This window comes from Oncorhynchus keta, chromosome 5, assembly GCF_023373465.1.
Source record: "Oncorhynchus keta strain PuntledgeMale-10-30-2019 chromosome 5, Oket_V2, whole genome shotgun sequence".
Lineage (NCBI taxonomy): Eukaryota > Metazoa > Chordata > Actinopteri > Salmoniformes > Salmonidae > Oncorhynchus > Oncorhynchus keta.
Genome location: NC_068425.1, coordinates 3,827,487 through 3,853,454, shown reverse-complemented (window position 1 = coordinate 3,853,454; position 25,968 = coordinate 3,827,487). Strand labels below are relative to the sequence as shown.

At 44.8% G+C, this 25,968-nt stretch overlaps 1 protein-coding gene across 2 annotated transcripts in view; it reads left to right on the top strand.

Annotated features, from left to right (window-relative positions):
- Positions 1 to 681: 681 nt before the first annotated feature.
- Positions 682 to 25,968, top strand: part of cpt1a2b (carnitine palmitoyltransferase 1A2b) — a 57,458-nt gene continuing 32,171 nt past the window's right edge. The window contains exons 1-9 of one of the 2 annotated variants that reach the window (XM_052518506.1): positions 682 to 849; positions 7,123 to 7,265; positions 12,136 to 12,275; positions 14,727 to 14,898; positions 15,982 to 16,083; positions 19,008 to 19,145; positions 19,403 to 19,480; positions 22,055 to 22,162; positions 24,893 to 24,980. In XM_052518506.1, the coding sequence (XP_052374466.1) occupies positions 7,125 to 7,265; positions 12,136 to 12,275; positions 14,727 to 14,898; positions 15,982 to 16,083; positions 19,008 to 19,145; positions 19,403 to 19,480; positions 22,055 to 22,162; positions 24,893 to 24,980 (967 nt within the window). In that variant the 5' untranslated portion in view covers positions 682 to 849; positions 7,123 to 7,124. Of the gene's footprint in view, positions 850 to 7,122; positions 7,266 to 12,135; positions 12,276 to 14,723; positions 14,899 to 15,981; positions 16,084 to 19,007; positions 19,146 to 19,402; positions 19,481 to 22,054; positions 22,163 to 24,892; positions 24,981 to 25,968 lie in introns of both variants that reach the window. The other variant, XM_052518505.1, reaches the window with a different exon arrangement.

The following is a 25,968-nucleotide window of genomic DNA, read 5'->3' as shown; positions in this document are numbered from 1 at the left end:
TCTTTGTATCTCTTCTTGAACACCCCCCCCCCCAATCCTCTTATCCAGATGAAAATACCTCAACCCCAGCCCATCCTTATATAATCACACCCCTCCCCATGTGTCTGTCCATTGTATACAGTATGAAACCATGTCTCGATTCTTTATTCACCCTGTACTCACAATATGATTATTGTTGTCATCGTTATTGATCATTCCAAGATTGTAAAACTGTTATCCCCCCACACACACACTTCATACACAGTAGAACAAAACAATTCTTAAAAATTCAAAACAGAAATTTGGGGGAAAACAACATGATGAGGAGGATTAAATAAGAAATGTCTGTATTATATAAAAAATAAAAAATGAAAGTGCACTATTATGATTATTATTATTGCCTGTGATAAATAAAGAACAATAAACTACATCAGAAGTTAAGAAACTGCCTCAATTCCTACTCTTCTATTAATTAGGATTACTGACCATATGCAGTGCTCAACATCTGCATTTTCTTTAGCAAAAATAGTATTTAAAAAATATATATAAATATTGCCAAATGTAGACTACACTGTGTAGCGATGTGTAATATTGATTGATAATTTACTGTATTGACTCTATTGGTAAATGCGCTCGGAAAGGGTGTTTGTTCACCGCGTCCCATGTGACACACAAAAAAAGAGGCGGGGTTGTGAGAGTGATGTCATCCATGTATGTGGCTCTCTGGCGCCGCTGCCCACCTACTCCAGTCTGTTTTCACTGAGAGTTTAAGGAGTGGTTGCATGTAGCAACAACAAAAAAGAAGAGATTCGGTGTTTGAATAACTCCTTTGGGGTGCTTTTACGGCAAGACATTTCAAGACTAATACAGGTATTTCTATTACATTATTGTCTACTCGTTGTGGTTTTCCTTGGGCGTGGTTTTCAGTGCACTACTGCTAGTTAGTGTGTTGACTTTTGTGTGTAGCGAGCGATGGATGTGCGATATTGAATGAACCCACCATTCGTTCGAAGGGACGCGGAACCAGGGTAGGGGAGTAACGGATTACATGTAAGGGATAACACAAAAAGGGTAACTGTAATCCGTTACCAGCAAAACTATTGTAATCGGATTACATATACTTTTGAAAAACTAGATTACTTCGGGGATTACTTTTCATTTCAGAAAGGATGTTGCGAAAAAGAATATTTGACACTTCTGTTTTCTCAATGACATTGAAATCAGCATTGAAAAAAGGTTTACATTTGGGCCACCCGACCACAAGTCAAGAGACCATTGTGATGACACACCAAATGTGTTTGATGGATCGCTGGAAAAGATGAGGCGCCGCTGCCCACCTGTGTAGGCCAAACTATCGGCATCCAAAGATGATCCAACTTGAATAAACACTTGGAGGCGGCAGTCTACGATGACAGCAGTCTACGGCGCATTTTTAAATATTTGAACCTTTATTTTAACTAGGCAAGTCAGTTAAGAACAAATTCTAATTTACAATGACGGCCTACCGGAGAACTGTGGGTTAACTGCCTTGTTCAGGGGCAGAACGACAGTTTTTTTTTTTTTTACCTCGTCTGCTCGGGGATTCGATCCAGCAAAGCTTTAACCACTAGGCTACCTGCCGTCCCATTGTCAATCAAAATGCGTCTCATTTAGCTATTTGTGCCTTTTAAACTGTTTTAAACTGTTAAACTGTGTCACCATCAAAAAGGTAAACAATAGGCCTATAGCAAATGGCATTCATTTTTCACATGTAAATAGCACTTTTCAGTAGTGCATGCCATTCCATGAGGGCAGCATTTATTTTTCAACTTGAATCAATGAGCCATCAGTCCTCCATGAAAACAAAATCGTAAACAACAGAGTAGCGCTGGCTAATAAGTCCTTCGTTTTGGGGTTATTCTCAGGTAAAACAATTTGGCTCATCTATACTTCCACATTCCCAAATCCTCCTCTTGAAGATCACGGCATGACTGGGATTCTGATAGACTTGGATTTTTAATGTGAAGTTACCATTTAATCATATTATATGTAGTATAAAGCAATGGGTTAGAAGAAGCCTACATAACCAACCCATAAAAACAAACTTTAACATTGATTTATCCTGCAATAGATGTCGTTCAATTGGTAACATACATGCGTGTCTTCTTCTAATGCCTCTTAAGGGGAAAGTAATCTAAAAGTAACTGGATGTAATCAGATTACATTATTGGGTTTGGGTCATCCAAAAGTTCCGTTACTGGCTACAACTTTGGACATGTAACTGTGACTGATTACATTTAGAAAGTAACCTGTCCAACTCCCGCGTGGAACATAACAGTTTCTGACGAATATACGATACAGTAATTAAAAATATATATTTTATCCCAATGCAACAGTAGTCTACTTTGTCAGTGCATCATGAGTGTTGCATGTTTTTGGACCTCTAACGGCCAGGTGAAATAATTTATAGAGTCGTTAGGTAAAAACATAACTTTTAATTGCTTTGTTATAGGCCTACTTTTCATTTGTCTAAGTGGGCCTGTCACCCCCTTGGGGTGGCAGGGTAGCCTAGTGGTTAGAGCGTTGGACAAGTAACCAGAAGGTTGCAAGTTCAAACCCCCGAGCTGACAAGGTACAAATCTGTCGTTCTGCCCCTGAACTGGCAGTTAACCCACTGTTCCTAGGCCTTCATTGAACATAATAATTTGTCCTTAACTGACTTGCCTAGTTAAATAAAGGTAAAATAAAATAAATATAAGGCTCCTTAAGTAAAAATACTTTAAAGTACTAAAGTGTTTTTTTTTGTGTACCTGTACTATTTATATTTTTGAATACTTGTACTCTTACTCTACATTACTGGAGAAAATCATGTACTTTTTATTCCATACATTTTCTCTGACTCCCAAAAACACTCGTTACATATTGAGTGTTTAGCAGGACAGGAAAACGGTCAGATTCACGCACTTATCAACATCCCTGATCATCCCTACTGCCTCTGATCTGGCGGACTCACTAAACACATGCATTGTTTGTAAATTATGTCTGTGCCCCTGGCTATCTGTATATTAAAAAAAGCGTATATATTTTACATTCATGCCATCTGATTTGCTTAAAATACGGAATTTTAAATGATTTATACTTTCACTTTTGATAGTATAAGTATATTTGAACAATTACACTTTTGATACACAAGTATATTTAAAAACCAAATACTTTTAGACTTTTCCTCAAGTAGAATTTTACTGGGTGACTTTTACATTTACTTGAGTCATTTTCTATTAAGAGGCATCTTTACTTTTACTCAAGTTTGACAATTGGGTGGTTTTTTTTCACCATTGTTTGCAACAAGTTGTTTTGTTTGTTGGCTAAAACATATGACGAGTCCCTCGTTTGTAGGAATGTTGCATACGATTGGACTATTGGCTACAAGTAGGCTAGGGCCTAAGTAGACCTGTAGTTTTCCTGTAGAAACGTCATAACATAACCGAGATGTCTTTGCTGATAGACCTACACACAGGCAGGAAGTGGATGGGGCGACTGTTTAGCCCTAAATGGTCCAATAAAATCTTCCCTTGGCTCACATTTCGTGCACAATTCATGTCACTGCAATCAGATATAGGTGGAGAAAGTAGACCTATCCTTTATATTCTGTATATTCTACAGATCTACACACACAGACAGTTAATTAGCTCATTGATTTCATTTATTATCAATTAACATGCGGTATAAACAACTGAATGTGCGTGGCACCACATGTTCCCCCTGTTTTGGAGTCGGGCGCCTTGTGAATTCGTTAACATTGCGTAATTGTACCATCGCGTTCACGTGCAAGTGAACTCCCAGAGCGAGTTCTTTCCTTTCTCCCAATGATCACGCCAAACCTGCTTCACCACATACTATTTCATTTCCAAGACGCCCGTTTGCAGGTTACTGAGTGCAAAGGTTATTTGTCAACTTGAAACTTGTTTCACCACCTTGCGAGGAACGTAGCCTACTCAATAGTTGTATTTCTGTAGTTTCACTCAGTGCTGTTTACCATGTAAAGCTTGTAAGACCCCACCCAGAGAGCTATAGCTGGAGGGCTATACACACCATATTGAACCAGTGTTCTTTGAAACTATCCCCAGTGACTTTGCGAATGTAGACTAATAACTCAGTAACTCATCTGGATTGTTTGCACGCTGTAGAAATCAATGTTTGAACCTGTTCAGGATTTGTGGATGCAGGGCAGGCATGTAGTCTCACTTGCAGAGAGGAGAGGGAGTCTTTCACTTGAGGAGAGGAGCGGGAGGCATGGCAGCTGCCTTACCCTGAGCATGGAAGACTCTTACTCTGAACAACAATCCTCTCCTTCATTGTCACAATACCTCAATTGTTATTATTCTCTGTATGTGTGTGTCACTTGCACATTCTTTGTGTATTTCTGACTGTGTGCACACCTCTACATTTTGTGTGTGTGTGTGTGCGCGCGCACGCGTGTGCATGGATTCTTTGTCATTTACTGTGTCACGTAGTTTAAACACCCACTCGTTCAATCTCTTTCAATCGCTCTCTCTCTCGCTCTTGCTCTTCTTACTTCCTCTCTCTCTCTCTTCCTCTCGATCTTCTTACTTCCTCGCTCTCTCTTTCTCTCGCTCTTCTTACCGTCCCTTTCTCTCTGGTTGTGAGAGAGACATATGGGAAGATAAAGAGAGAGATGCAAACCCCATCAGAGTGAAGGGAGAAATATGCATTGCTCATTCCAACACATATTCTCTCTCTCTCTCTGAGCTACTCTAGCAAGTGACTTTGCAAGCTCGCTCAGTGCTGCCCTCTCTCATTGAATTGCCCAAGTTGAAGGCCAACTGGGTACTGGAGACTGGTCAACCATCACATCTTGGGCCAATGTTGTGTGTGTCAGTGTGTACATGGCAGGGGTGTGTTTTTTTCTCTGTGTGTGTGTGTGTGTGTGTGTGTGTGTGTGTGTGTGTGTGTGTGTGTGTGTGTGTGTGTGTGTGTGTGTGTGTGTGTGTGTGTGTGTGTGTGTGTGTGTGTGTGTGTGTGTGTGTGTGTGGCTATTACAACTGGAATCGGTTCAGTCACGTTGGTATTATGTGAACCGTCACACAACAGTGGCAAGCTGTACCAGTGAACTTTACCCCTTGTTGTGTGTGTGTGTGACCCCACACATCTGTGCATCTTTTTTTTCACTGCACAGTTACAGTATCGGCTACACTTATAGCGTTGGCGTTTGGAAATGATCCAGTTCAACCATGTGAGGAATGACCGAGACTAGAACTGAACTGACAGGTAGTCATGTAGACCTAATGTACCCAGGTTCTTTATGTAGATCTGAAAGTATTGGATAATAGACTAATACTGAACAGCGGCACATTGCCATTCACCAAAACTTGATTCAATCAGTGAGCACTTGATTGAACATGCCAATGTTTTTTCTTTCTCTTCGATAAAGGCTGTGACAATACCAGCATCGCAACATTTTTTTTAGACGGCAACAATGTAATCACGGAGCTGACCGAACCCTTTTGGTCCTTTAAAAACCTGCTGCCTGTAAAATAGTGTGTTATAAGCTTGGACAATAAATACATGTGACTGTGGATGACAACATAATGATGTTTGTTTCCAACATCAGGGCTGTTTTCCTAATGAAGTTACATCCGCCTCGTGTTTTGTGTCCTAACAAGTATCGAGATGCTTGGTATCGTCCCGAACCCTATTGGATAGATGCTAATATTACGGTTGAAGTGTCACAGACCGATCGTTTCATCATCTGTGAATTGTTATTGTCAGGGGACTCAATTGACGTCGCCCCATTGTTTCCTATGTGAGGTCTCAGTGGCGCGTTTGAACATCGGAAAGTGTCGTTTTAGCATGTCACCATCTTGCTTCGTGGAGGAGTTTTTGGAAATGTTGCACCTGCAGTTTGAGCTACTCCAGGAAGTGAATTTGCAGGCTAGCTCAGTGCTGCCCTCTCTCATTGAGTAGCCCAAGTTGAAGGGTACTGCAGGCTGCAAATAAACATTATAACTTCTTCTGTATGCGATTTTAAAAAAGGAAATGGTGAAGTAGAAGCAAGTATTGGTACACTGATTGCATTATGACATAATTTTTTAAATTTTTTAAAATTTATTTATTTTTTAAATACATGAATATTGACCACTATGACTGTCATACTCCCATTGACTATAATGGGGAATCCTGCTTTCTGAATACATTGTCTGCAGTACCCCGGTCCGGCCTGGAACTTAAAGATGTAGACCAGGGCTCTCCTACCCTGTTCCTAGAGAGCTACCTTCCTGTAGGTTTTCAATCCAACCCCAGTTGTAATTAAACTGATTCAGCTTATCCACTAGCTAATTATTAGAATCAGGTGTGCTAAATTAGTGTTGGAGGGAAAACCTGGAGGACAGTAGATCTCCGGGAACAGGGTTGGAGTGAAAACCTAGAGGACAGTAGATCTCCGGGAACAGGGTTGGAGTGGAAAACCTAGAGGACGGTAGATCTCCGGGAACAGGGTTGGAGTGAAACCTAGAGGACAGTAGATCTCCGGGAACAGGGTTGGAGTGAAACCTAGAGGACAGTAGATCTCCGGGAACAGGGTTGGAGTGAAACCTAGAGGACAGTAGATCTCCGGGAACAGGGTTGGAGTGAAACCTAGAGGACAGTAGATCTCCGGGAACAGGGTTGGAGTGAAACCTAGAGGACAGTAGATCTCCGGGAACAGGGTTGGAGTGAAACCTAGAGGACAGTAGATCTCCGGGAACAGGGTTGGAGTGAAACCTAGAGGACAGTAGATCTCCGGGAACAGGGTTGGAGTGAAACCTAGAGGACAGTAGATCTCCGGGAACAGGGTTGGAGTGAAACCTAGAGGACAGTAGATCTCCGGGAACAGGGTTGGAGTGAAACCTAGAGGACAGTAGATCTCCGGGAACAGGGTTGGAGTGAAACCTAGAGGACAGTAGATCTCCGGGAACAGGGTTGGAGTGAAGCCTAGAGGACAGTAGATCTCCGGGAACAGGGTTGCAGAGCCCTGAGGTAGACCATCAGTACAATATTTTATGCAACTGTATGGTCCTGTTTCTATAGTTGATGGTGCTGTAGTTGTAACTGTAACTTTTCCTGTTTAATAGATGATTGTATGTGACTCTGGTCCTGTTTCCGTAGCGATGGCAGAGGCCCACCAGGCAGTGGCTTTCCAGTTCACCATCACCCCCGAGGGGATCGACCTGCGCCTTTCCTACCAGGCCCTGTCCCAGATCTACCTCTCTGGCCTGCGCTCCTGGAAGAAGAGGATCAGCCGAATGAGGGTAAAGAAGGACCGTGTGTGTGTGTGTGTGTGTGTGTGTGTGTGTGTGTGTGTGTGTGTGTGTGTTGATAACAAAATGGTGCAGAGGCAACTTTGCAGTATTTTCTTAGTGTGTGTTACTTCTTACAATATTTGCTCAGAACGTACCTTGTGTTATTACACACAGCCACTTTACAACAGGAGTATAGCCTGCCTGGCTGGCATGGAAATGAACCACGGAAAACACGTCCTCCATTTTCTATTTACGTGCATAGATGACATGTATTTTCCCACCTGTACCATGATAATGGTTCACTCATTCAAGGGTTTTTCTTTATTTTTACTCTGTTCTACATTGTAGAATAATAGTGAAGACGTCAAAACTATGAAATAACACGCATGGAATCATGGAATAACCAAAAAAGTGTTGAACAAATCAAAATATATTTTCTATTTGGGATTCTTCACAATAGCCACACTTGGCATTCTCTCAACCAGCTTCATGAGGTAGTCACCTGGAATGTGTTTCAATTATCAGGTGTGCCTTGTTAAAAGTTCATTTGTGGAATTTCTTTCCTTAATGCATTTGAGCCAATCGGTTGTGTTGTGACAAGGTCAAATCAAATCAAATTTTATTTGTCACATACACATGGTTAGCAGATGTTAATGCGAGTGTAGCGAAATGCTTGTGCTTCTAGTTCCGACAATGCAGTGATAACCAACAAGTAATCTAACTAACAATTCCAAAACTACTGTCTTATACACAGTGTAAGGGGATAAAGAATATGTACATAAGGATATATGAATGAGTGATGGTACAGAGCAGCATACAGTAGATGGTATCGAGTATAGAGTAGATGGTATCGAGACAAAGTAAACAAAGTGGCATAGTTAAAGTGGCTAGTGATACATGTATTACATAAGGATGCAGTCGATGATGTAGAGTACAGTATATACGTATGCATATGAGATGAATAATGTAGGGTAAGTAACATTATATAAGGTAGCATTGTTTAATGTGGCTAGTGATATATTTACATCATTTCCCATCAATTCCCATTATTAAAGTGGCTGGAGTTGGGTCAGTGTCAATGACAGTGTGTTGGCAGCAGCCACTCAATGTTAGTGGTGGCTGTTTAACAGTCTGATGGCCTTGAGATAGAAGCTGTTTTTCAGTCTCTCGGTCCCAGCTTTGATGCACCTGTACTGACCTCGCCTTCTGGATGATAGCGGTGTGAACAGGCAGTGGTTCGGGTGGTTGATGTCCTTGATGATCTTTATGGCCTTCCTGTGACATCGGGTGGTGTAGGTGTCCTGGAGGGCAGGTAGTTTGCCCCCGGTGATGCGTTGTGCAGACCTCACTACCCTCTGGAGAGCCTTTACGGTTGAGGGCGGAGCAGTTGCCGTACCAGGCGGTGATACAGCCCGCCAGGATGCTCTCGATTGTGCATCTGTAGAAGTTTGTGAGTGCTTTTGGTGACAAGCCGAATTTCTTCAGCCTCCTGAGGTTGAAGAGGCGCTGCTGCGCCTTCTTCACGACGCTGTCAGTGTGAGTGGACCAATTCAGTTTGTCTGTGATGTGTATGCCGAGGAACTTAAAACTTTGCTACCCTCTCCACTACTGTTCCATCGATGTGGATAGGGGGGTGTTCCCTCTGCTGTTTCCTGAAGTCCACAATCATCTCCTTAGTTTTGTTGACGTTGAGTGTGAGGTTATTTTCCTGACACCACACTCCGAGGGCCCTCACCTCCTCCCTGTAGGCCGTCTCGTCGTTGTTGGTAATCAAGCCTACCACTGTTGTGTCGTCCGCAAACTTGATGATTGAGTTGGAGGCGTGCGTGGCCACGCAGTCGTGGGTGAACAGGGAGTACAGGAGAGGGCTCAGAACGCACCCTTGTGGGGCCCCCGTGTTGAGGATCAGCGGGGAGGAGATGCTGTTGCCTACCCTCACCACCTGGGGGCGGCCCGTCAGGAAGTCCAGTACCCAGTTGCACAGGGCGGGGTCGAGACCCAGGGTCTTGAGCTTGATGACGAGCTTGGAGGGTACTATGGTGTTGAATGCCGAGCTGTAGTCGATGAACAGCATTCTCACATAGGTATTCCTCTTGTCCAGATGGGTTAGGGCAGTGTGCAGTGTGGTTGAGATTGCATCGTCTGTGGACCTATTTGGGCGGTAAGCAAATTGGAGTGGGTCTAGGGTGTCAGGTAGGGTGGAGGTGATATTGACTAGTCTCTCAAAGCACTTCAGAAGATAGCCCTACTTGGTAAAAGACCAAGTCCACATTATGGAAAGAACTGCTCAAATAAGCAAAGAGAAACGACAGTCCATCATTACTTTAAGACATGAAAATCAGTCAATCCGGAAAATTTAAAGAGTGCAGTCACAAAAACCATCAAGCGCTATGATGAAACTGGCCCTCATGAGGACCGCCACAGGAAATGAAGACCCAGAGTTACTGCAGAGGATAAGTTCATTAGAGTTAACTGCACCTCCGATTGCAGCCCAAATAAATGTAAAACAGAGTTCAAGGAACAGACATCTCAACGTCACCTGTTCAGAGGAGACTGCATGAATCAGGCCTTCATGGTCAAATTGCTGCAAAGAAACCACTACTAATGGACACCAATAAGAAGAAGAGACTTGCTTGGGCCAAGAAATGCGAGCAATGGACATTAGACCGGTGTATATCTGTCCTTTGGTCTGATGAGTCCAAATTTGAGATATTGTTTTTGTCTTTGTGAGATGCAGAGTAAGTGAAAGGATGATCTCCGCATGTGTGGTTCCCACCGTGAAGCATGGAGGAGGTGTGATGGAGCTTTTCTGGTGACACTGTCTGATTTTATTTAGAATTCAAGGCACACTTAACCAGCATGGCTACCACAGCATTCTGCAGCGAAACACTATCCCATCTGCTTTGTTCTTAGTGGGACTATCATTTGTTTTTCAACAGGACAATGACCCAACACACCTCCAGGTGGGGTAAGGGATATTGACTAAGGAGAGTGATGGAGTATTGCATCAGATGACCTGGCCTCCACAATCACCAACCTCAACCCAATTGAGATGGTTTGGGATGAGTTGGACCGCAGATTGAAGGAAAAGCAGCCAACAAGTGCTCAGCATATGTGGGAACTCCTTCAAGACTGTTATAAAAGCATTCCAGGTTAAGCTGGTTGAGAGAATGCCAAGAGTGTGCAAAGCTGTCATCAAGGCAAAGAGTGGTTACTTTGAATAATTAAAAATATTTTTATTTGTTTAACACTTTTTTGGTTACAACATGATTCCATATGTGTTATTTCATAGTTTTGATTTCTTCACTATATTATTCTACAATGTAGAAAATAGTAAAAATAAAGAAAAAGCCTTGAATGAGTAGGTGTTCAAAACAGTTGACACTGGTACTGTATACATATACTGTATATAGGACAACATGAGTGCGTGTGTCTCTATGTGTGAGAGAATGTATGCATGTGTTTGTTCATGTTCTGTGAAATGCAATATGTAGGTGCTACAGAGCCTGATGCAGAGGGAAACGAGCTGGACTTTGATGTATAAATATGTCAACAAATACCTTTTTGTTAGTACATTACTTACAGTATTTTGCTCTGCTCACTATACAGCTGTGCTGATAAGTGTTTTTTTTGTGAAGTTGTGTCGCATGGCTTTTTTTTATTTTTATGCAACGTCACTTCCCTCATGTCGTCTATCTTGTAGTGCTCAACTTTTTTTAGGTAACTTTAATGTCCTCTGAGGCAATTAATTTTGCAGCGATCATTACATACAGACAAAATCCCATTTAAATCAACCGATATCAAAGGATATTTACAAGCAAAGGCGGCTCAATAATGGCTAGGCCTTTCTTGTACGTCAAAAGTATTGAACTCGTGTTCACTCGGACACGCCTCCCAACCTGGTTGCCATGGTGCCCCTGTGCATGCTCAGGTATTGTCATGAGCCGTTGACTCGAAGCGTAGCCACGCCCCAAGTTTTTGTCTGTCAACTCCAATGTTGGATAGTTTTTTTTTTTTTTTCCTGTGCAACATTTCCTCTTTAGACTCCTGCCTCAGGCATGTTTAAGAGTTTATTATATATTTAAGAGTTTGAATTGGGTAATGTTGAGATGAAGGGTTCAGTATGTGCCGGGTCTTCCTCTAAAACCAGTCCTTTACACTTATATACAGTACCGGTCCAAAGTTTGGTCACAAACTACTCATTCCAGGGTTTTTCTTTGTTTTTGCTATATTCTACATTGTAGAATAATAGTGAAGGCATCAAAACGATAAAATAACACACATGGAATCATGTAGTGACCACAAAAAAGAAAAAAGTGTTAAACAAATCAAAATATATTTGAGATTCTTTCAAGTAGCCACCCTTTGCCTTGAGGACAGCTTTACACACACTTGGAATTCTCTCTTCACCTGGAATGCTTTTCCAACGGTCTTGCAGGATTTCCCACATATGCTGAGCACTTGTTGCCTGCTTTTCCTGCACTCTGCAGTCCGACTCTTCCGAGGCCATCTTTATTGGGTTGAGGTCGGGTGATTGTGGAGGCCAGGTCATCTGATCCAGCTCACAATGTAGAAAATAGTAAAAATAAAGAAAAACCCTTGAATGTGTGTGTGTGTGTGTGTGTGTGTGTGTGTACGTACAGTATATACATATGAATATACATTATATCACCTTCACTTTCATCGTTATGCATATTTACTACTTTCTTTACTATTCCTCAGGTAACCATATCCAATTCATCTTATATACTGACACTATGTTTTTCTACTGGTCTTTAAGTATCCAGTACACTGACCTCTCTCTTTTCTACTAGTCCTACCATTTCATATTCTATGTACAGTATATTCACACTGTGGTCTTCTTCTTCTGTGGTGACAGAACAGGGTGATCAAAGGGGTGTACCCTGCCAGCCCTTCCTCCTGGCTGTTTGTTGTCATAGCCATCCTGGCCACCATGTACATGCGCTCTGACCCCTCCATGGGCCTCATTGCCAAAATCCAGGAGCACCTGCCCGTCAGGTAACTAGCTATATTACTCACTACCTCTCCCTGTGCGGTAACTACATCAGACACTGTCCTAGGGAGGAAGAGTAGAACCACCCAGTTTATAATTAATGTTATACTACACATGACCTATGCCCTTATTAAAGCTACATCCTGGGCTTAGTTGGCTATAGTTATGGCTGACTCACTTTACCATTTACAGTGGGGCAAAAAAGTATTTAGTCAGCCACCAATTGTGCAAGTTCTCCCACTTAAAAAGATGAGAGGCCTGTAATTTTCATCATAGGAACACTTCAACTATGACAGACAAAATTAGGAAAGAAATCCTGAAAATCACATTGTAGGATTTTTAATGAATTAATTTGCAAATTATGGTGGAAAATAAGTATTTGGTCACCTACAAACAAGCAAGATTTCTGGCTCTCACAGACCTGTAACTTCTTCTTTAAGAGGCTCCTCTATCCTCCACTCGTTACCTGTATTAATGGCACCTGTTTGAACTTGTCATCAGTATAAAAGACACCTGTCGACAACCTCAAACAGTCACACTCCAAACTCCACTATGGCCAAGACCAAAGAGCTGTCAAAGGACACCAGAAACAAAATTGTAGACCTGCACCAGGCTGGGAAGACTGAATCTGCAATAGGTAAGCAGCTTGGTTTGAAGAAATCAACTGTGGGAGCAATTAGGAAATGGAAGACATAAAAGACCACTGATAATCTCCCTCGATCTGGGGCTCCACGCAAGATCTCACCCCGTGGGGTCAAAATGATCACAAGAACGGTGAGCAAAATTCCCAGAACCACACAGGGGGACCTAGTGAATGACCTGCAGAGAGCTGGGACCAAAGTAACAAAGCCTACCATCAGTAACACACTACGCCGCCATGGACTCAAATCCTGCAGTGCCAGACGTGTCCCCCTGCTTAAGCCAGTACATGTCCAGGCCCGTCTGAAGTTTTCTAGAGAGCATTTGGATGATCCAGAAGAAGATTGGGAGAATGTCATATGGTAAGATGAAACCAAAATATAACTTTTTGATAAAAACTCAACTCGTCGTGTTTGGAGGACAAAGAATGCTGAGTTGCATCCAAAGAACACCATACCTACTGTGAAGCATGGGGTGGAAACATCATGCTTTGGGGCTGTTTTTCTGCAAAGGGACCAGGACGACTGATCCGTGTAAAGGAAAGAATGAATGGGGCCATGTATCGTGAGATTTTGAGTGAAAACCTCCTTCCGTCAGCAATGGCAGTCAGCATGACAATGATCCCAAACACACCGCCCAGGCAACGAAGGAGTGGCTTCGTAAGAAGCATTTCAAGGTCCTGGATTGGCCTAGCCAGTCTCCAGATCTCAACCCCATAGACAATCTTTGGAGGCAGTTGAAAGTCCGTGTTGCCCAGCAACAGCCCCAAAACATCACTGCTCTAGAGGAGATCTGCATGGAGGAATGGGCCAAAATACCAGCAACAGTGTGTGAAAACCTTGTGAAGACTTACAGAAAACGTTTGACCTCTGTCATTGCCAACAAAGGGTATATAACAAAGTATTGAGATAAACTTTTGTTATTGACCAAATACTTATTTTCCACCATAATTTGCAAATAAATTCATTAAAAATCCTACAATGTGATTTTCTGGATTTTTTTTTCTTCTAATTTTGTCTGTCATAGTTGAAGTCTACCTATGATGAAAATTACAGGCCTCTCTCATCTTTTTAAGTGGGAGAACTTGCACAATTGGTGGCTGACTAAATACTTTTTTGCCCCACTGTATGTAAACTCGCGTTCCTGCGCCCTCCTCCCATTATAACATTCATTGTGTGTGTGTGTGTGTGTGTTTGTTATTTTTTTCCCCTGTTCCTGCCCATTTAATAACAGGAAAAAGGAAAAATATCCTTTCTATTTTATTCAGCTAAGTTAAATTATATTCTTCTTACTATAAAATCACATGATATGAAATAATGGCACGGGACTTATACGCACATCTTGTCTGATTATAATGAACACTTCTACAGCCTATGGCATGGAGCACAGCCAGATAACATACAGTAGGCCAGATCATATTCTGTTCAAATAAAATCATGGATTTATTGTGACGTTGTGTATTCAATGAATGAATTAGATCTAGGTGTTCGAGGCCCGCACCAGTGGCTTGTAACGGAGGCCTGGAGATGCAAAACGTGGTTTATATTAATGAAACAGTCAATTACCGTGAGACTGGCCATCTCTTTCATGACAATGGGTAGAACTTGTTCTTAAAACTCATGCCAGTACAGGGCTGTAATCTTCTACGTTTTGATCAACAGAGGTCCCCCCTGTTAACTTGTTTTTCTTTTATCCAGGGATGTTTCCTTGGAGTCTCTCGCAGACCTGCAGCCGCACTGACAACCAGTCGACTACTATAATGCATTCATTGTTTGGTATTCTCTCTCTCCTCTCTCCTCTCTCCTCTCCACCAGTAGTCTTTCTCTGAGTGTCCAGGGCCAGACCATGCTGTCAGTGCTGGTGTTCAGTACCCTGCTGTGGCTGTCGCTCATCCTGACCCTGAGGTTCTGTCTGAAGCTGCTGCTCTCCTACCACCGCTGGATGTTTGAGCAGCACGGACACATCTCCACCACCACCAAAGTCTGGGTGGTATGTAAGCTTAATGCCAGAGACGGTGGAGACCTTTTAATGAGGAAACTTCTCACTCTAGCATTTTGTTCCTTTTTTTTTCTCCCCCTCCTCCCCCTGTAGTAGTAGTGTGTATATATAGACGGATGGAATAGTGGTGATATTGTAATCGCTGGTCGTGGTATTTGTTGTGGCAATGGTACACGCGGTGGCCAAAGCATGAACAGGAGAGGTAGCTGCAGTTGTACCACAGACGGGAACAATGTGACAAATGTTTTCAGCTTGGACGTATAAATGTGAAGCATCCGCTTGGCGTTTCCCGTCGCCTGCCAAATATGGTGGTGAGTGGATTATATTAACAGTCGATTACCGTGAGACTGGCAGTCTCTCTCATGACAATAACTGGCTGACAATGGGTAGGGCCTGTTCTTTAAACTCATGCCAGTACAGGGCTGTGATCTTCTACGTTTTGACCAACAGAGGTCCCCCTTGTTACTTGTTTTTCTTTTATCCAGTGATGTTTCCTTGGAGTCTCTCGCAGACCTGCAGCCGCACTGACAACCAGTCTACTACTATAATGTATTCATTGAATGTATTCTCTCTCTCTCTCGCTCAATGAGGAAACTTTTGGCTGACATTCTGCACATTTTTCTCATCGATGAAACATTTGATGCCAGGTGCAGTTTTCTGTTCTCAAAAGTAAAATCTGTTATGAACAGAGCTGACTTAAGTTTTGAAGACTTTACCCTTTGCCAAAGTGTTTAAAAATTGCGTTGTTTAGGACGGCAACGGCAAAAATTGAGTTATTGCACACGCGCACTTCACAGAGGAGGCGTGCCCTAACGGAAACATGCAGACGCCTCCTCCTTGCTTGTTCTGCCCACTATGACTCATTTGTTCCCATTGGAAACGACAGGCTGTGGTCTATCTTGGTTTAGTAATAAAACAAATATTTGTTTGTACTGTGGTTGTAGTTTTAGTAGATTCATTGATGTTTTCTCACTCTCTCTCTCTCTCTCTCGTTCTCTCTCTCTCGTTCTCTCTCTCTCGTTCTCTCTCTCTCGTTCTCTCTCTCTCTCTCTCTTTCACCCCCCCCCATCTCAGACCCTGGTGCGTCTGCTATCTGGCAGGAAGCCTCTCCTGTACAGCTATCAGACCTCTCTTCCTTGCCTGCCCGTCCCGCCCATAAAAGACACACTGGAGAGGGTGAGTGTGCACAGATCCAGGAATCCGCTTCCCCCAAACGCATAGCCAACCTAAGAGTGCCCAGTTCACCCTAGTGGCGGAGATATAGTGGTTTCAGGAAGTATTCACACCCCTTGAATTTTTCCAAATTTTGTTGTGTTACAGCCTGAATTGAAAATGTATCCAATTTATATTTTGTCACTGATCTACACACAATACCCCATAATGTCAAAATGGATTTTTAAAAAAAGCTTAATTGAAAATGAAAAGCTGAAATGTCTTGAGTCAATACGTATTAAACCAATCAGATGTATCAATCAAATGTCCATTTTACATCAGTCGATTTCACAAAGTGCTGTACAGAGACCCAGCCTAAAACCCCAAACAACAAGCAATGCAGATGTAGAAGCACGGTGGCTAGGAAAAACTCCCTAGAAAGGCAGGAACCTAGGAAGAAACCTAAAGTGGAACCAGGCTCTGAGGGGTGGCCAGTCCTCTTCTGGCTGTCCGGGTTGAGATTATAACAGAACACGGCCAAGATGTTCAAACATTCATAGATGACCGGCAGGGTCAAATAATAATCACTGTGGTTGTAGAGGGTGAAACAGGTCAGCACCTCATGAGAAATTTCCAGTTGGCTTTTCATAGCCGAGCATTCAGTTAGACAGCAGGTGCGGTAGAGAGAGTTGAAAACAGCAGGTCCGTGACAAGGTAGCACGTCCGGTGTACAGGTCAGGGTTCCATAGCCGCAGGCAGAACAGTTAAAACAGGAGCGGCGGCACGACCAGGTGGTCTGGGGACAGCAAGGAGTCATCAGGCCAGGTAGTCCTGAGGCATGGTCCTAGGGCTCAGGTCCTCCGGGAGGGGAGGGAGAGAATTAAGAGGGAGCATACTTATATGCACACAAGACACCCGATAAGACAGGATAAATATTTCAGATATAACAGACTGACCCTAGCCCCCCGACACATAAACTATTGCAGCATAAATACTGGAGGCTGAGACAGGAGTGGTCGGGAGACACTGTGGCCCCGTCTGACGATACCTCCGGACAGGGCCAACCAGGCAAGATATAACCCAACCCACTTTGCCAAAGCACAGCCCCCACACAACTAGAGGGATATCTTCAACCACCAACTTACTACCCTGAGGCTGAGTATAGCCCACAAAGATCTCCCCCCAGCACGAACCCGAGGATGCGCTAAACCCGGACAGGAAGATCACGTCAATGACTCAAGTGACGCACCCCTCCTAGGGGCAGGATGGAAGAGCACCAGTAATCCAGCGACTCAGCCCCCGTAATAGGGTTAGAGGTAGAGAATCCTTTTGGAGAGAGGGGGACCGGCCAGGCAGAGACAGCAAGGGTGGTTCATCGCTCCAGTGCCTTTCCATTCACCTTCACACCCCTGGGCCAGACTACACTCAATCATAGGACCTACTGAAGAGATGAGTCTTCAATAAAGACTTAAAGGCTGAGACTGAGTCTGCGTCTCTCACATGTGTAGGCAGACCATTCCATAAAAATGTAGCTCTATAGGAGGACGCCCTGCCTCCAGCTGTTTGCTTAGAAATTCTAGGGACATTAAGGAGGCCTGCGTCTTGTGACTGTAGGGTACGTGTAGGTATGTACGGCAGGACCAAATAGGAGAGAGAGGTTGGAGCAAGCCCATGTAATGCTTTGTAGGTTAGCAGTAAAACCTTGAAATCAGCCCTAGCCTTAACAGGAAGCCAGTGTATGGAGGCTAGCACTGGAGTAATATGATCAAACCCTTTTGTTATGGCAAGCCTAAATAAGTACAGGAGTAACAATGTGCTGAACAAGTCACATAATAAGTTGCATGGACTCAATAAGTGCGATGACAGGATTCTTATCCCTTTGAACATGTTGAAGTTATCAATTACGCTTTGGATGGTTTATCAATATACCCAGTCGCTACAAAGATGCAGGCGCCCTTCCTAACTCTGTTTCCTGGAGCGGAAGGAACCTGCTTGGGGATTTCACCATGCGGCCATCGGTAACTTTAAAAACAGTTACTCCGTTTAATGGCTGTGACAGGAGACAACTGAGGACGGATCAACAACTTTGCAGTTGCGTCAAAATACTAACCTAAGTGACAATGTAAAAAGAAGGCAGCCTGTGCACAATAATTATTTTTTTTATTCCAAATCATCCATCCTGTTCGCAATAAGGCACTAATGTAATACTGCCAACAAAAATGTGTCAAAGAAATGTACTTTTTATCGAATATTTCTCGCGTAATTCATTTGACAGAGACACAAAGATGTCGCCGTGTCGAACGAATAAATTGTGTCGGCGTTTGTATCCAATTTTTTGGGTGAAACTTCCTGTTTCTATCACAGCTGTCGGGGCTTTTTGTTTTTAATACGGTGTGACTTTACTCACAACTGTGGATGGATATGTGGTTACTGGGAGACATTCACCTTTTCAGCAGGAAAATAACCTAAAACTCGAGGCCACACTGGAGTTGCTTACCAAGACGACATTGAATGTTCCTGCCGTTGAATGGCGTAGTTACAGTTTTGACTTAAATCTGCTTGAAAATGGCTGTCTTAGCGATGATCAACGACCAACCTGACAGAGTTTGAACAATTGAAATGGCTGGTTGTCAACTGAAAACTGACAACGATTGAACATCCATTTTTATCTTGGCCATTTGAAACAGGATGGACTGAATCAGAGTGGAATGGGTGCAACATTCATACCTGGGGCGTATTCACTAGTTATCAAACAGAGGCAAACAGAATGAAACTGGGAAGGACCTAGCTGAAGTTTTCCAATAGGAACTCTTGTTTTTGTTGCAAACCAAATTGAAGCTCGGAGTCAATGGTTTCCGTTGCAGAATGTTTTGCTAAGGTGTACAACTAATGAAGACACCACAGTACACTGTTTGATCCGAGGTGTGTGGTGGGTCTCTCTCACTTAGTACCTGGAGTCGGTGCGTCCGTTGCTGAGTGGCCCGGGGTTCCAGCGGATGACTGTGTTGGCGGCTCAGTTTGAGAACAGTCTGGGGAACAGGTTGCAGCGCTATCTCAAGCTCAAAGCTCTGTGGGCTACCAACTACGTGAGTAGACTCACTGCTGCACACATACTGTTTGTTCACTTCCACACACACAAACACATCCACAGTTCGCTCACTCACTTAGGCTCGTAGCTGTTGTAGTGTAAGGATTTCACTTCTAATCTCTCTCTGTGTCTCTCTGTCTCTCTGTCTCTCTGTCTCTCTCTCTCTCTCTCTCTCTCTCTCTCTCTCTCTCTCTCTCTCTCTCTCTCTCTGTCTGTCTGTCTGTCTGTCTGTCTGTCTGTCTGTCTGTCTGTCAGGTGAGTGACTGGTGGGAGGAGTACATCTACCTACGAGGACGAGGTCCCATCATGGTCAACAGCAACTACTATGGCATGGTACAGCTCTTCCCACGATACTCTATAGATATACACTGGGATTCCAAAACATTAAGAACACCTGCTCTTTCTGTGACATAGACTGACCAGGTGAATCCAGGTGAAAGGGTAGCCTAGTGGTTAGAGTGTTGGACTAGTAACCGGAAGGTTGCAAGTTCAAATCCCTGAGCTGACAAGGTACAAATCTGTCGATCTGCCCCTGAACAGGCAGTTAAACCACTGGTCCTAGGCCGTCATTGAAAATAAGAATTTGTTCTTAACTGACTTGCCTAGTTAAATAAAGGTAAAATAAATAAAGAAAAAGAAGCTATGATCCATTATTGATGTCACTTGTTAAATCCACTTCAATATGTGTAGATGAAGGGCAGGAGACAGGTCGTCCGGGTTAGGGGAGGGTTTGGCTGGCCGGGATGTCCTTGTCCCATCGAGCACTAGCGACTCCTTGTGGCGGGCCGGGCGCATGCATGCTGACTTCGGTGGTCAGTTGTATGGTGTTTCCACCGACTTGTTGGTGCGGCTGGCTTCTGAGCGAGCATAAGCCAGCCGAAGCAGTGCGGCTTGGCAGGGTCGTGTTTCGGAGGACACAGGGCTCTCGACCTTCGCCTCTCCCGAGTCAGTACGGGAGTTGTAGCGATGGGACAAGACTGTAACTACCAATTGGATATCACAAAATTGGGAAGAAAAAAGGGCTAAAATATATATATATATATATATATATTTTTAAGCCTTGAGACAAGTGAGATGTATATGTGTGCCATTCGGAGGGTGAATGGGCAAGACAAAAAATGGAAAGTGCCTTTGAACGAGGCATGGTAGTAGGTGCCAACACGGCTGGGTTTTTCGCACAAAGCAGTTTCCAGTGTGTATCAAGTATGGTCCACCATCCAAAGGACATCCATCCAACTTGACACAACTGTGGGAAGCATTGGAGTCAACATGGGCCAGCATCCTTTTTGGAAATTGAGGCTGTTCTGAAGCCAAAATGGGGGGGTTGAGGGTGCATAACTCGATATTAAGAAGGTGCTCCTAATGTTTGGGATACTCTGTGTAAACTTTAAATGCACTGTTATACTGTCTATGTGATACTCTTCATCTCTCTCTCTCTCCCGCAACATATACCCCCCTCCTTTCCGTCTTCATGCCTTCAGTTCTCAGACCTTCAGTTCTCCAACCGTCCAAAAGCCTAGAGTGCCCTCTCCCTCACCTGCCCCTCTCTATTTGCTTATTGTGACATTCCAGAGACAGGGCTGGGGCAGGAATTCCTCAACTTCCGGAAATACTGGAAATGTTGCCCCCAGAAACCTGCTGTAGTGCCACATGTCCTTACCTTTGTCTGTCTGTCTCTTCTGTGTCTGTCTCTTCTGTGTCTGTCTCCCTCCCGCTGACTCTCCCTCCCGCTGACTCTCCCTCCCGCTGACTCTCCCTCCCGCTGACTCTCCCTCCCGCTGACTCTCCCTCCCGCTGACTCTCCCTCCCGCTGACTCTCCCTCCCGCTGTCTCTCCCTCCCGCTGTCTCTCCCTCCCGCTGTCTCTCCCTCCCGCTGTCTCTCCCTCCCGCTGTCTCTCCCTCCCGCTGTCTCTCCCTCCCGCCGTCTCTCCCTCCCGCCGTCTCTCCCTCCCGCCGTCTCTCCCTCCCGCCGTCTCTCCCTCCCGCCGTCTCTCCCTCCCGCCGTCTCTCCCTCCCGCCGTCTCTCCCTCCCGCCGTCTCTCCCTCCCGCCGTCTCTCCCTCCCGCCGTCTCTCCCTCCCGCCGTCTCTCCCTCCCGCCGTCTCTCCCTCCCGCCGGCTCTCCCTCCCGCCGTCTCTCCCTCCCGCCGACTCTCCCTCCCGCCGTCTCTCCCTCCCGCCGTCTCTCCCTCCCGCCGTCTCTCCCTCCCGCTGACTCTCCCTCCCTCTGACTCTCCCTCCCGCTGTCTCTCCCACCCGCTGACTCTCCCTGCCGCTGTCTCTCCCTCCCGCTGTCTCTCCCTCCCGCTGTCTCTCCCTCCCGCTGACTCTCCCTCCCGCTGTCTCTCCCTCCCGCTGTCTCTCCCTCCCGCTGTCTCTCCCTCCCGCTGTCTCTCCCTCCCGCTGTCTCTCCCTCCCGCTGTCTCTCCCTCCCGCTGACTCTCCCTCCCGCTGACTCTCCCTCCCGCTGACTCTCCCTCCCGCTGACTCTCCCTCCCGCTGTCTCTCCCTCCCGCTGTCTCTCCCTCCCGCTGTCTCTCCCTCCCGCTGTCTCTCCCTCCCGCCGGCTCTCCCTCCCGCCGGCTCTCCCTCCCGCCGGCTCTCCCTCCCGCCGTCTCTCCCTCCCGCCGTCTCTCCCTCCCGCCGTCTCTCCCTCCCGCCGTCTCTCCCTCCCGCCGACTCTCCCTCCCGCCGTCTCTCCCTCCCGCCGTCTCTCCCTCCCGCCGTCTCTCCCTCCCGCCGGCTCTCCCTCCCGCCGGCTCTCCCTCCCGCCGGCTCTCCCTCCCGCCGGCTCTCCCTCCCGCCGGCTCTCCCTCCCGCTGACTCGTCTGTCTCTGTCTCACACTCCCTTTTCTATTTTATTTTTGTCTCGCTCTCACCTCCATCTCTGACCCCTCTTCTCCACTAGGACTTTCTGTATGTGACTCCCACTCCCATCCAAGCAGCGAGGGCCGGCAACACCATCACCGCTCTGCTGCTCTACCGACGCAAGGTCAACAGTGAGCAGCTAACGCCTGTGAGTCCTGCTACCAGTACTAGTACACATGTACAGTGGGTATAGAAGGTCACCACCCCCTTTCAAAATGTTCACCTTTTGTTGCCTTAGTCAGCCTGAAATGAAAACACATCAAATGTTACTTTTTACGGCTTTATTTAACCCACAACATCCAAGTGAGGGGAGGGGGGAGAAATTCATCTGAAAATGTATTAAAAGTAAAATTGTAAAATGCCCTATTTGGATAAGTGAACACCCCCCCCAAACTTTCTGAGGTTTAACCAACCAACTTCCAGATCACAAATCAAGCTAATTGGCCTACATCTGTGATTTAATTGTAGTGACTTTGATTAGTTCTGAATTAAACCAGTTGTTCATAGAGGACTCCACTTTAGTAGTGCGCCTGGGCGGAAAAGGTACTTTCAAAAGATCTACGAGATAAAGTCAGGGGATGGATATATTTTTAAAAAGAGCATTGTAGATTCCGAGGCCAAGTGGCAAAAGATGCTGTGGTCAGATAAGACCAAAAATTTTGGCCTGAATGCAAAACGATATGTCTGGCGAAAACCCAATACATATTTCCACCCAAAGAACCCCACGCCTACGGTAAAGAACACCACGCCTACGGTAAAGAACACCACGCCTACGGTAAAGAACACCACGCCCATGGTAAAGAACGGCAGTGGCAGCATCCTGTTGTGAGGGTGTTTCTCTTCAACAGTGCAGGAGAACCTGCAGCCCTCTGCCAGGAAGTTGAAAATGGGAAGATGGTTCACGTTTCAACGTGATAATTACACAAAGCACATCACCAAAGCAACCGTACAGTGGCTGAAGGACAAGAAGGTAGATGTCCTTGAAGTGGCCTCGTCAGAGCCCGACCTAAATCCCGTTGAATCTGTGGAGTGACTTGCAGTCAATGAGCGGTCACCATGCAATTTGACTGAGCTCGAACAATTCTGCGAGGAAGAATGGGCAAATATTGCGCAGTCCAGGTGTGCAAAGTTAGTAGAGACGTATTCAACGAGACTCGTGGCTGTAATTCAAGCAGAAGGTGGTTCCACCAAGTATTAACTCAGGAGGGTGTTCACTTATCCAAATAGGATATTTTACTGTAATTCGCAGCTGGAAAAAGTCTGATTTGATGTGTTTTAATTTCGGGCTGCAAGGCAACAAAAGGTGAACATTTTGAAAGAGGGTGGTGACTTTCTATACCCACTGTACAGTGTTATTGTTCAGGGGAAATGTCTAAAGTTAACCGATCCAAGGAACCCATTGGAATAGGAGTGAGTCTCCCCTAACGGTCTGTATCGGGCTGCTGTTGCTGCAGACATAGTTTATATGAATAGAACTGAAGTCATTATGTGGCCGGTCAAACCTGATTCTGTCTAACTGTCGTTTACAGCACTGTGTCAGTTTGTAGACGTGGGTGGGTGTTGTCAGAGAGGAGGAGAGAGACCCAACTCGGCGCAAAATCTGTCTCCCTCCAGCAGGTGGCGATTTTGTTTCATTGTTTTGCCCACCAAGCAAGGGATTTTTGTTTGGAGGTCAACGAGAGTGTCGAATTTGGTCAACGAACAAATGTATGGCATATTTGCTACGTGAGGTTTATTAAATCTAATAGAAGTTTCGTGACGCTTAAGTTGTGATGAGTGTACTGATATAAGTAGGACACGTGATTTCCCGGCAGCTTTGAGAAGAAAAAAAACCACTTTATATCAGACTTGTCTCGATGGCTATGCATATTCATGGTGTGAGGCTAGTTACTAGCCGCTAGTAGCATAACATCTCTCTCCATTGAATACATGCGGTTGACGTCAACAACCCTCATTGAATATTCAAAAAAGTATTGCAATAATGAGATGTGTCCACCAATCATAAGAAAGGATAGGTGGGAGCTAGAAAGCCCAGCGTGCAGCTTTGTGGTAAACGACTCCCCTTGTTAGGGTGGAGAGACATGCATCTTGTTAGAATATCCATAATCTTTGGTGTTGTTGACATCGGTGACAGGAATGCTACAGTATCTTACCAAACTGGAGCACTGAGTTATGAGTCAGATAATAATAATAACAACAAATATATACATTAATAATAGATTATAATAATTATTCTTCTAATAAATCTAGATAGTTCATCCTTTAAAATGTCAAATAAATGAATGAATAATAGCCAGCCAACTTTGTTGAACACCCTTTTCTTTTAGTTCCTCATTTATCGTCCTTTTCTCAATTCCTACTTTATGAAGGATACTGAAGTTGAACATGGGTTGTTTTGGTATATTTACTCATTTGCTGGCGATTTCATCGAAGCAACTGTGTGAAAGTGTCATTTGAAGGACCTTTAATCGAGTTCTACAATTTTTCCGCTGAGGTGGTCTTTTTTTTTTAAGGAACTATGCATCTGACTGTCGTCAATGAATTATTCCACTTCCTCTCTCTTTCTCTCTCATGGGGCGGCAGGGTAGCCTAGTGGTTAGAGCGTTGGACTAGTAACCGGAAGGCTGCAAGTTCAAACCCCCGAGCGGACAAGGTACAAATCTGTCGTTCTGCCCCTGAGCAGGCAGTTAACCTACTGTTCCGAGGCCGTCATTGAAAATAAGAATTTGTTCTTAACTGACTTGCCTGGTTAAATAAAGGTCAAATAAATTCAAATTGGATGAAAAGAAAGGCATTTGAGGCTAAACAATGCAAAGATACTGTAACTACAAAACCGTTTTTTTTCTTCTCTTTCTTTCTCTCTCACTCACTCTCTCAGAGTCGTGTTCCAGGTACAGTCATCCCTCTCTGTGCAGCTCAGTGTGAGAGGATGTTCAACACTACTCGCACTCCAGGAGAGGAGACTGGTAAATACACACACACAAAAGAAAGTCCGTTTTGGAATCTTTGTTTGTTAGCATTGACCATAAAGGAAACAGTATGACCAACTTGCCCTCCAAATACACCTCTGCTGTTTTCAACCAGGATCTCAGCGATCACTGCCTCATTGCCTGTAACTGTTATGGGTCCGCGGTCAAACGACCACCCCTCATCACTGTCAAACGCTCCCTAAAACACTTCTGTGGGCAGGCCTTTCTAATTGACCTGGCCCGAGTATCCTGGAAGGATATTGACCTTATCCCGATGCCTGGTTGTTCTTTAAAAGTAATTTCCTCACCATCTTAAATAAGCATGCAGCCTTTCAAAAAAAAATTACATCTAAGAACAGATATAGCCCTTGGTTCCCTCCAGACCTTACTGCCCTCGACCAGCACAAAAACATCATGTGGCGTACTGCACTAGCATTGAATAGTCCCCGCGATATGCAACTTTTCAGGGAAGTCCAGAACCAATACACGCAGTCAGGAAAGCAAAGGGCATCCTGTAGCTCTAACTCCAAAAAGTTTTGGGACACTGTAAAGTCCATGGAGAACAAGAGCACCTCCTACCAGCTTCCCACTGCACTGAGGCGAGGTAACACGGTCACCACCGATAAATCCATGATAATCAAACAATTCAATAAGCATTTCTCTACAACTGGCCATGCTTTCCTCCTGGCTACCCCAACCCCGGCCAACAGCTCCACATCCCCCGCAGCTACTTGCCCGAGCCTCCCTAGCTTCTCTTTCACCCAAATCCAGATAGCAGATGTTCTGAAAGAGCTGCAAAACCAGGACCCGTACAAATCACCTGGGCTAGACAATCTGGACCCTCTCTTTCTAAAATTATCCGCCGCCATTGTTGGAACCCCTATTACTAGTCTGTTCAACCTCTTTCGTATTGTCCGAAATCACTAAAGATTGGAAAGCTGCCGCGTTCATCCCCCTCTTCAAAGGGGGTGACACTCTAGACCCA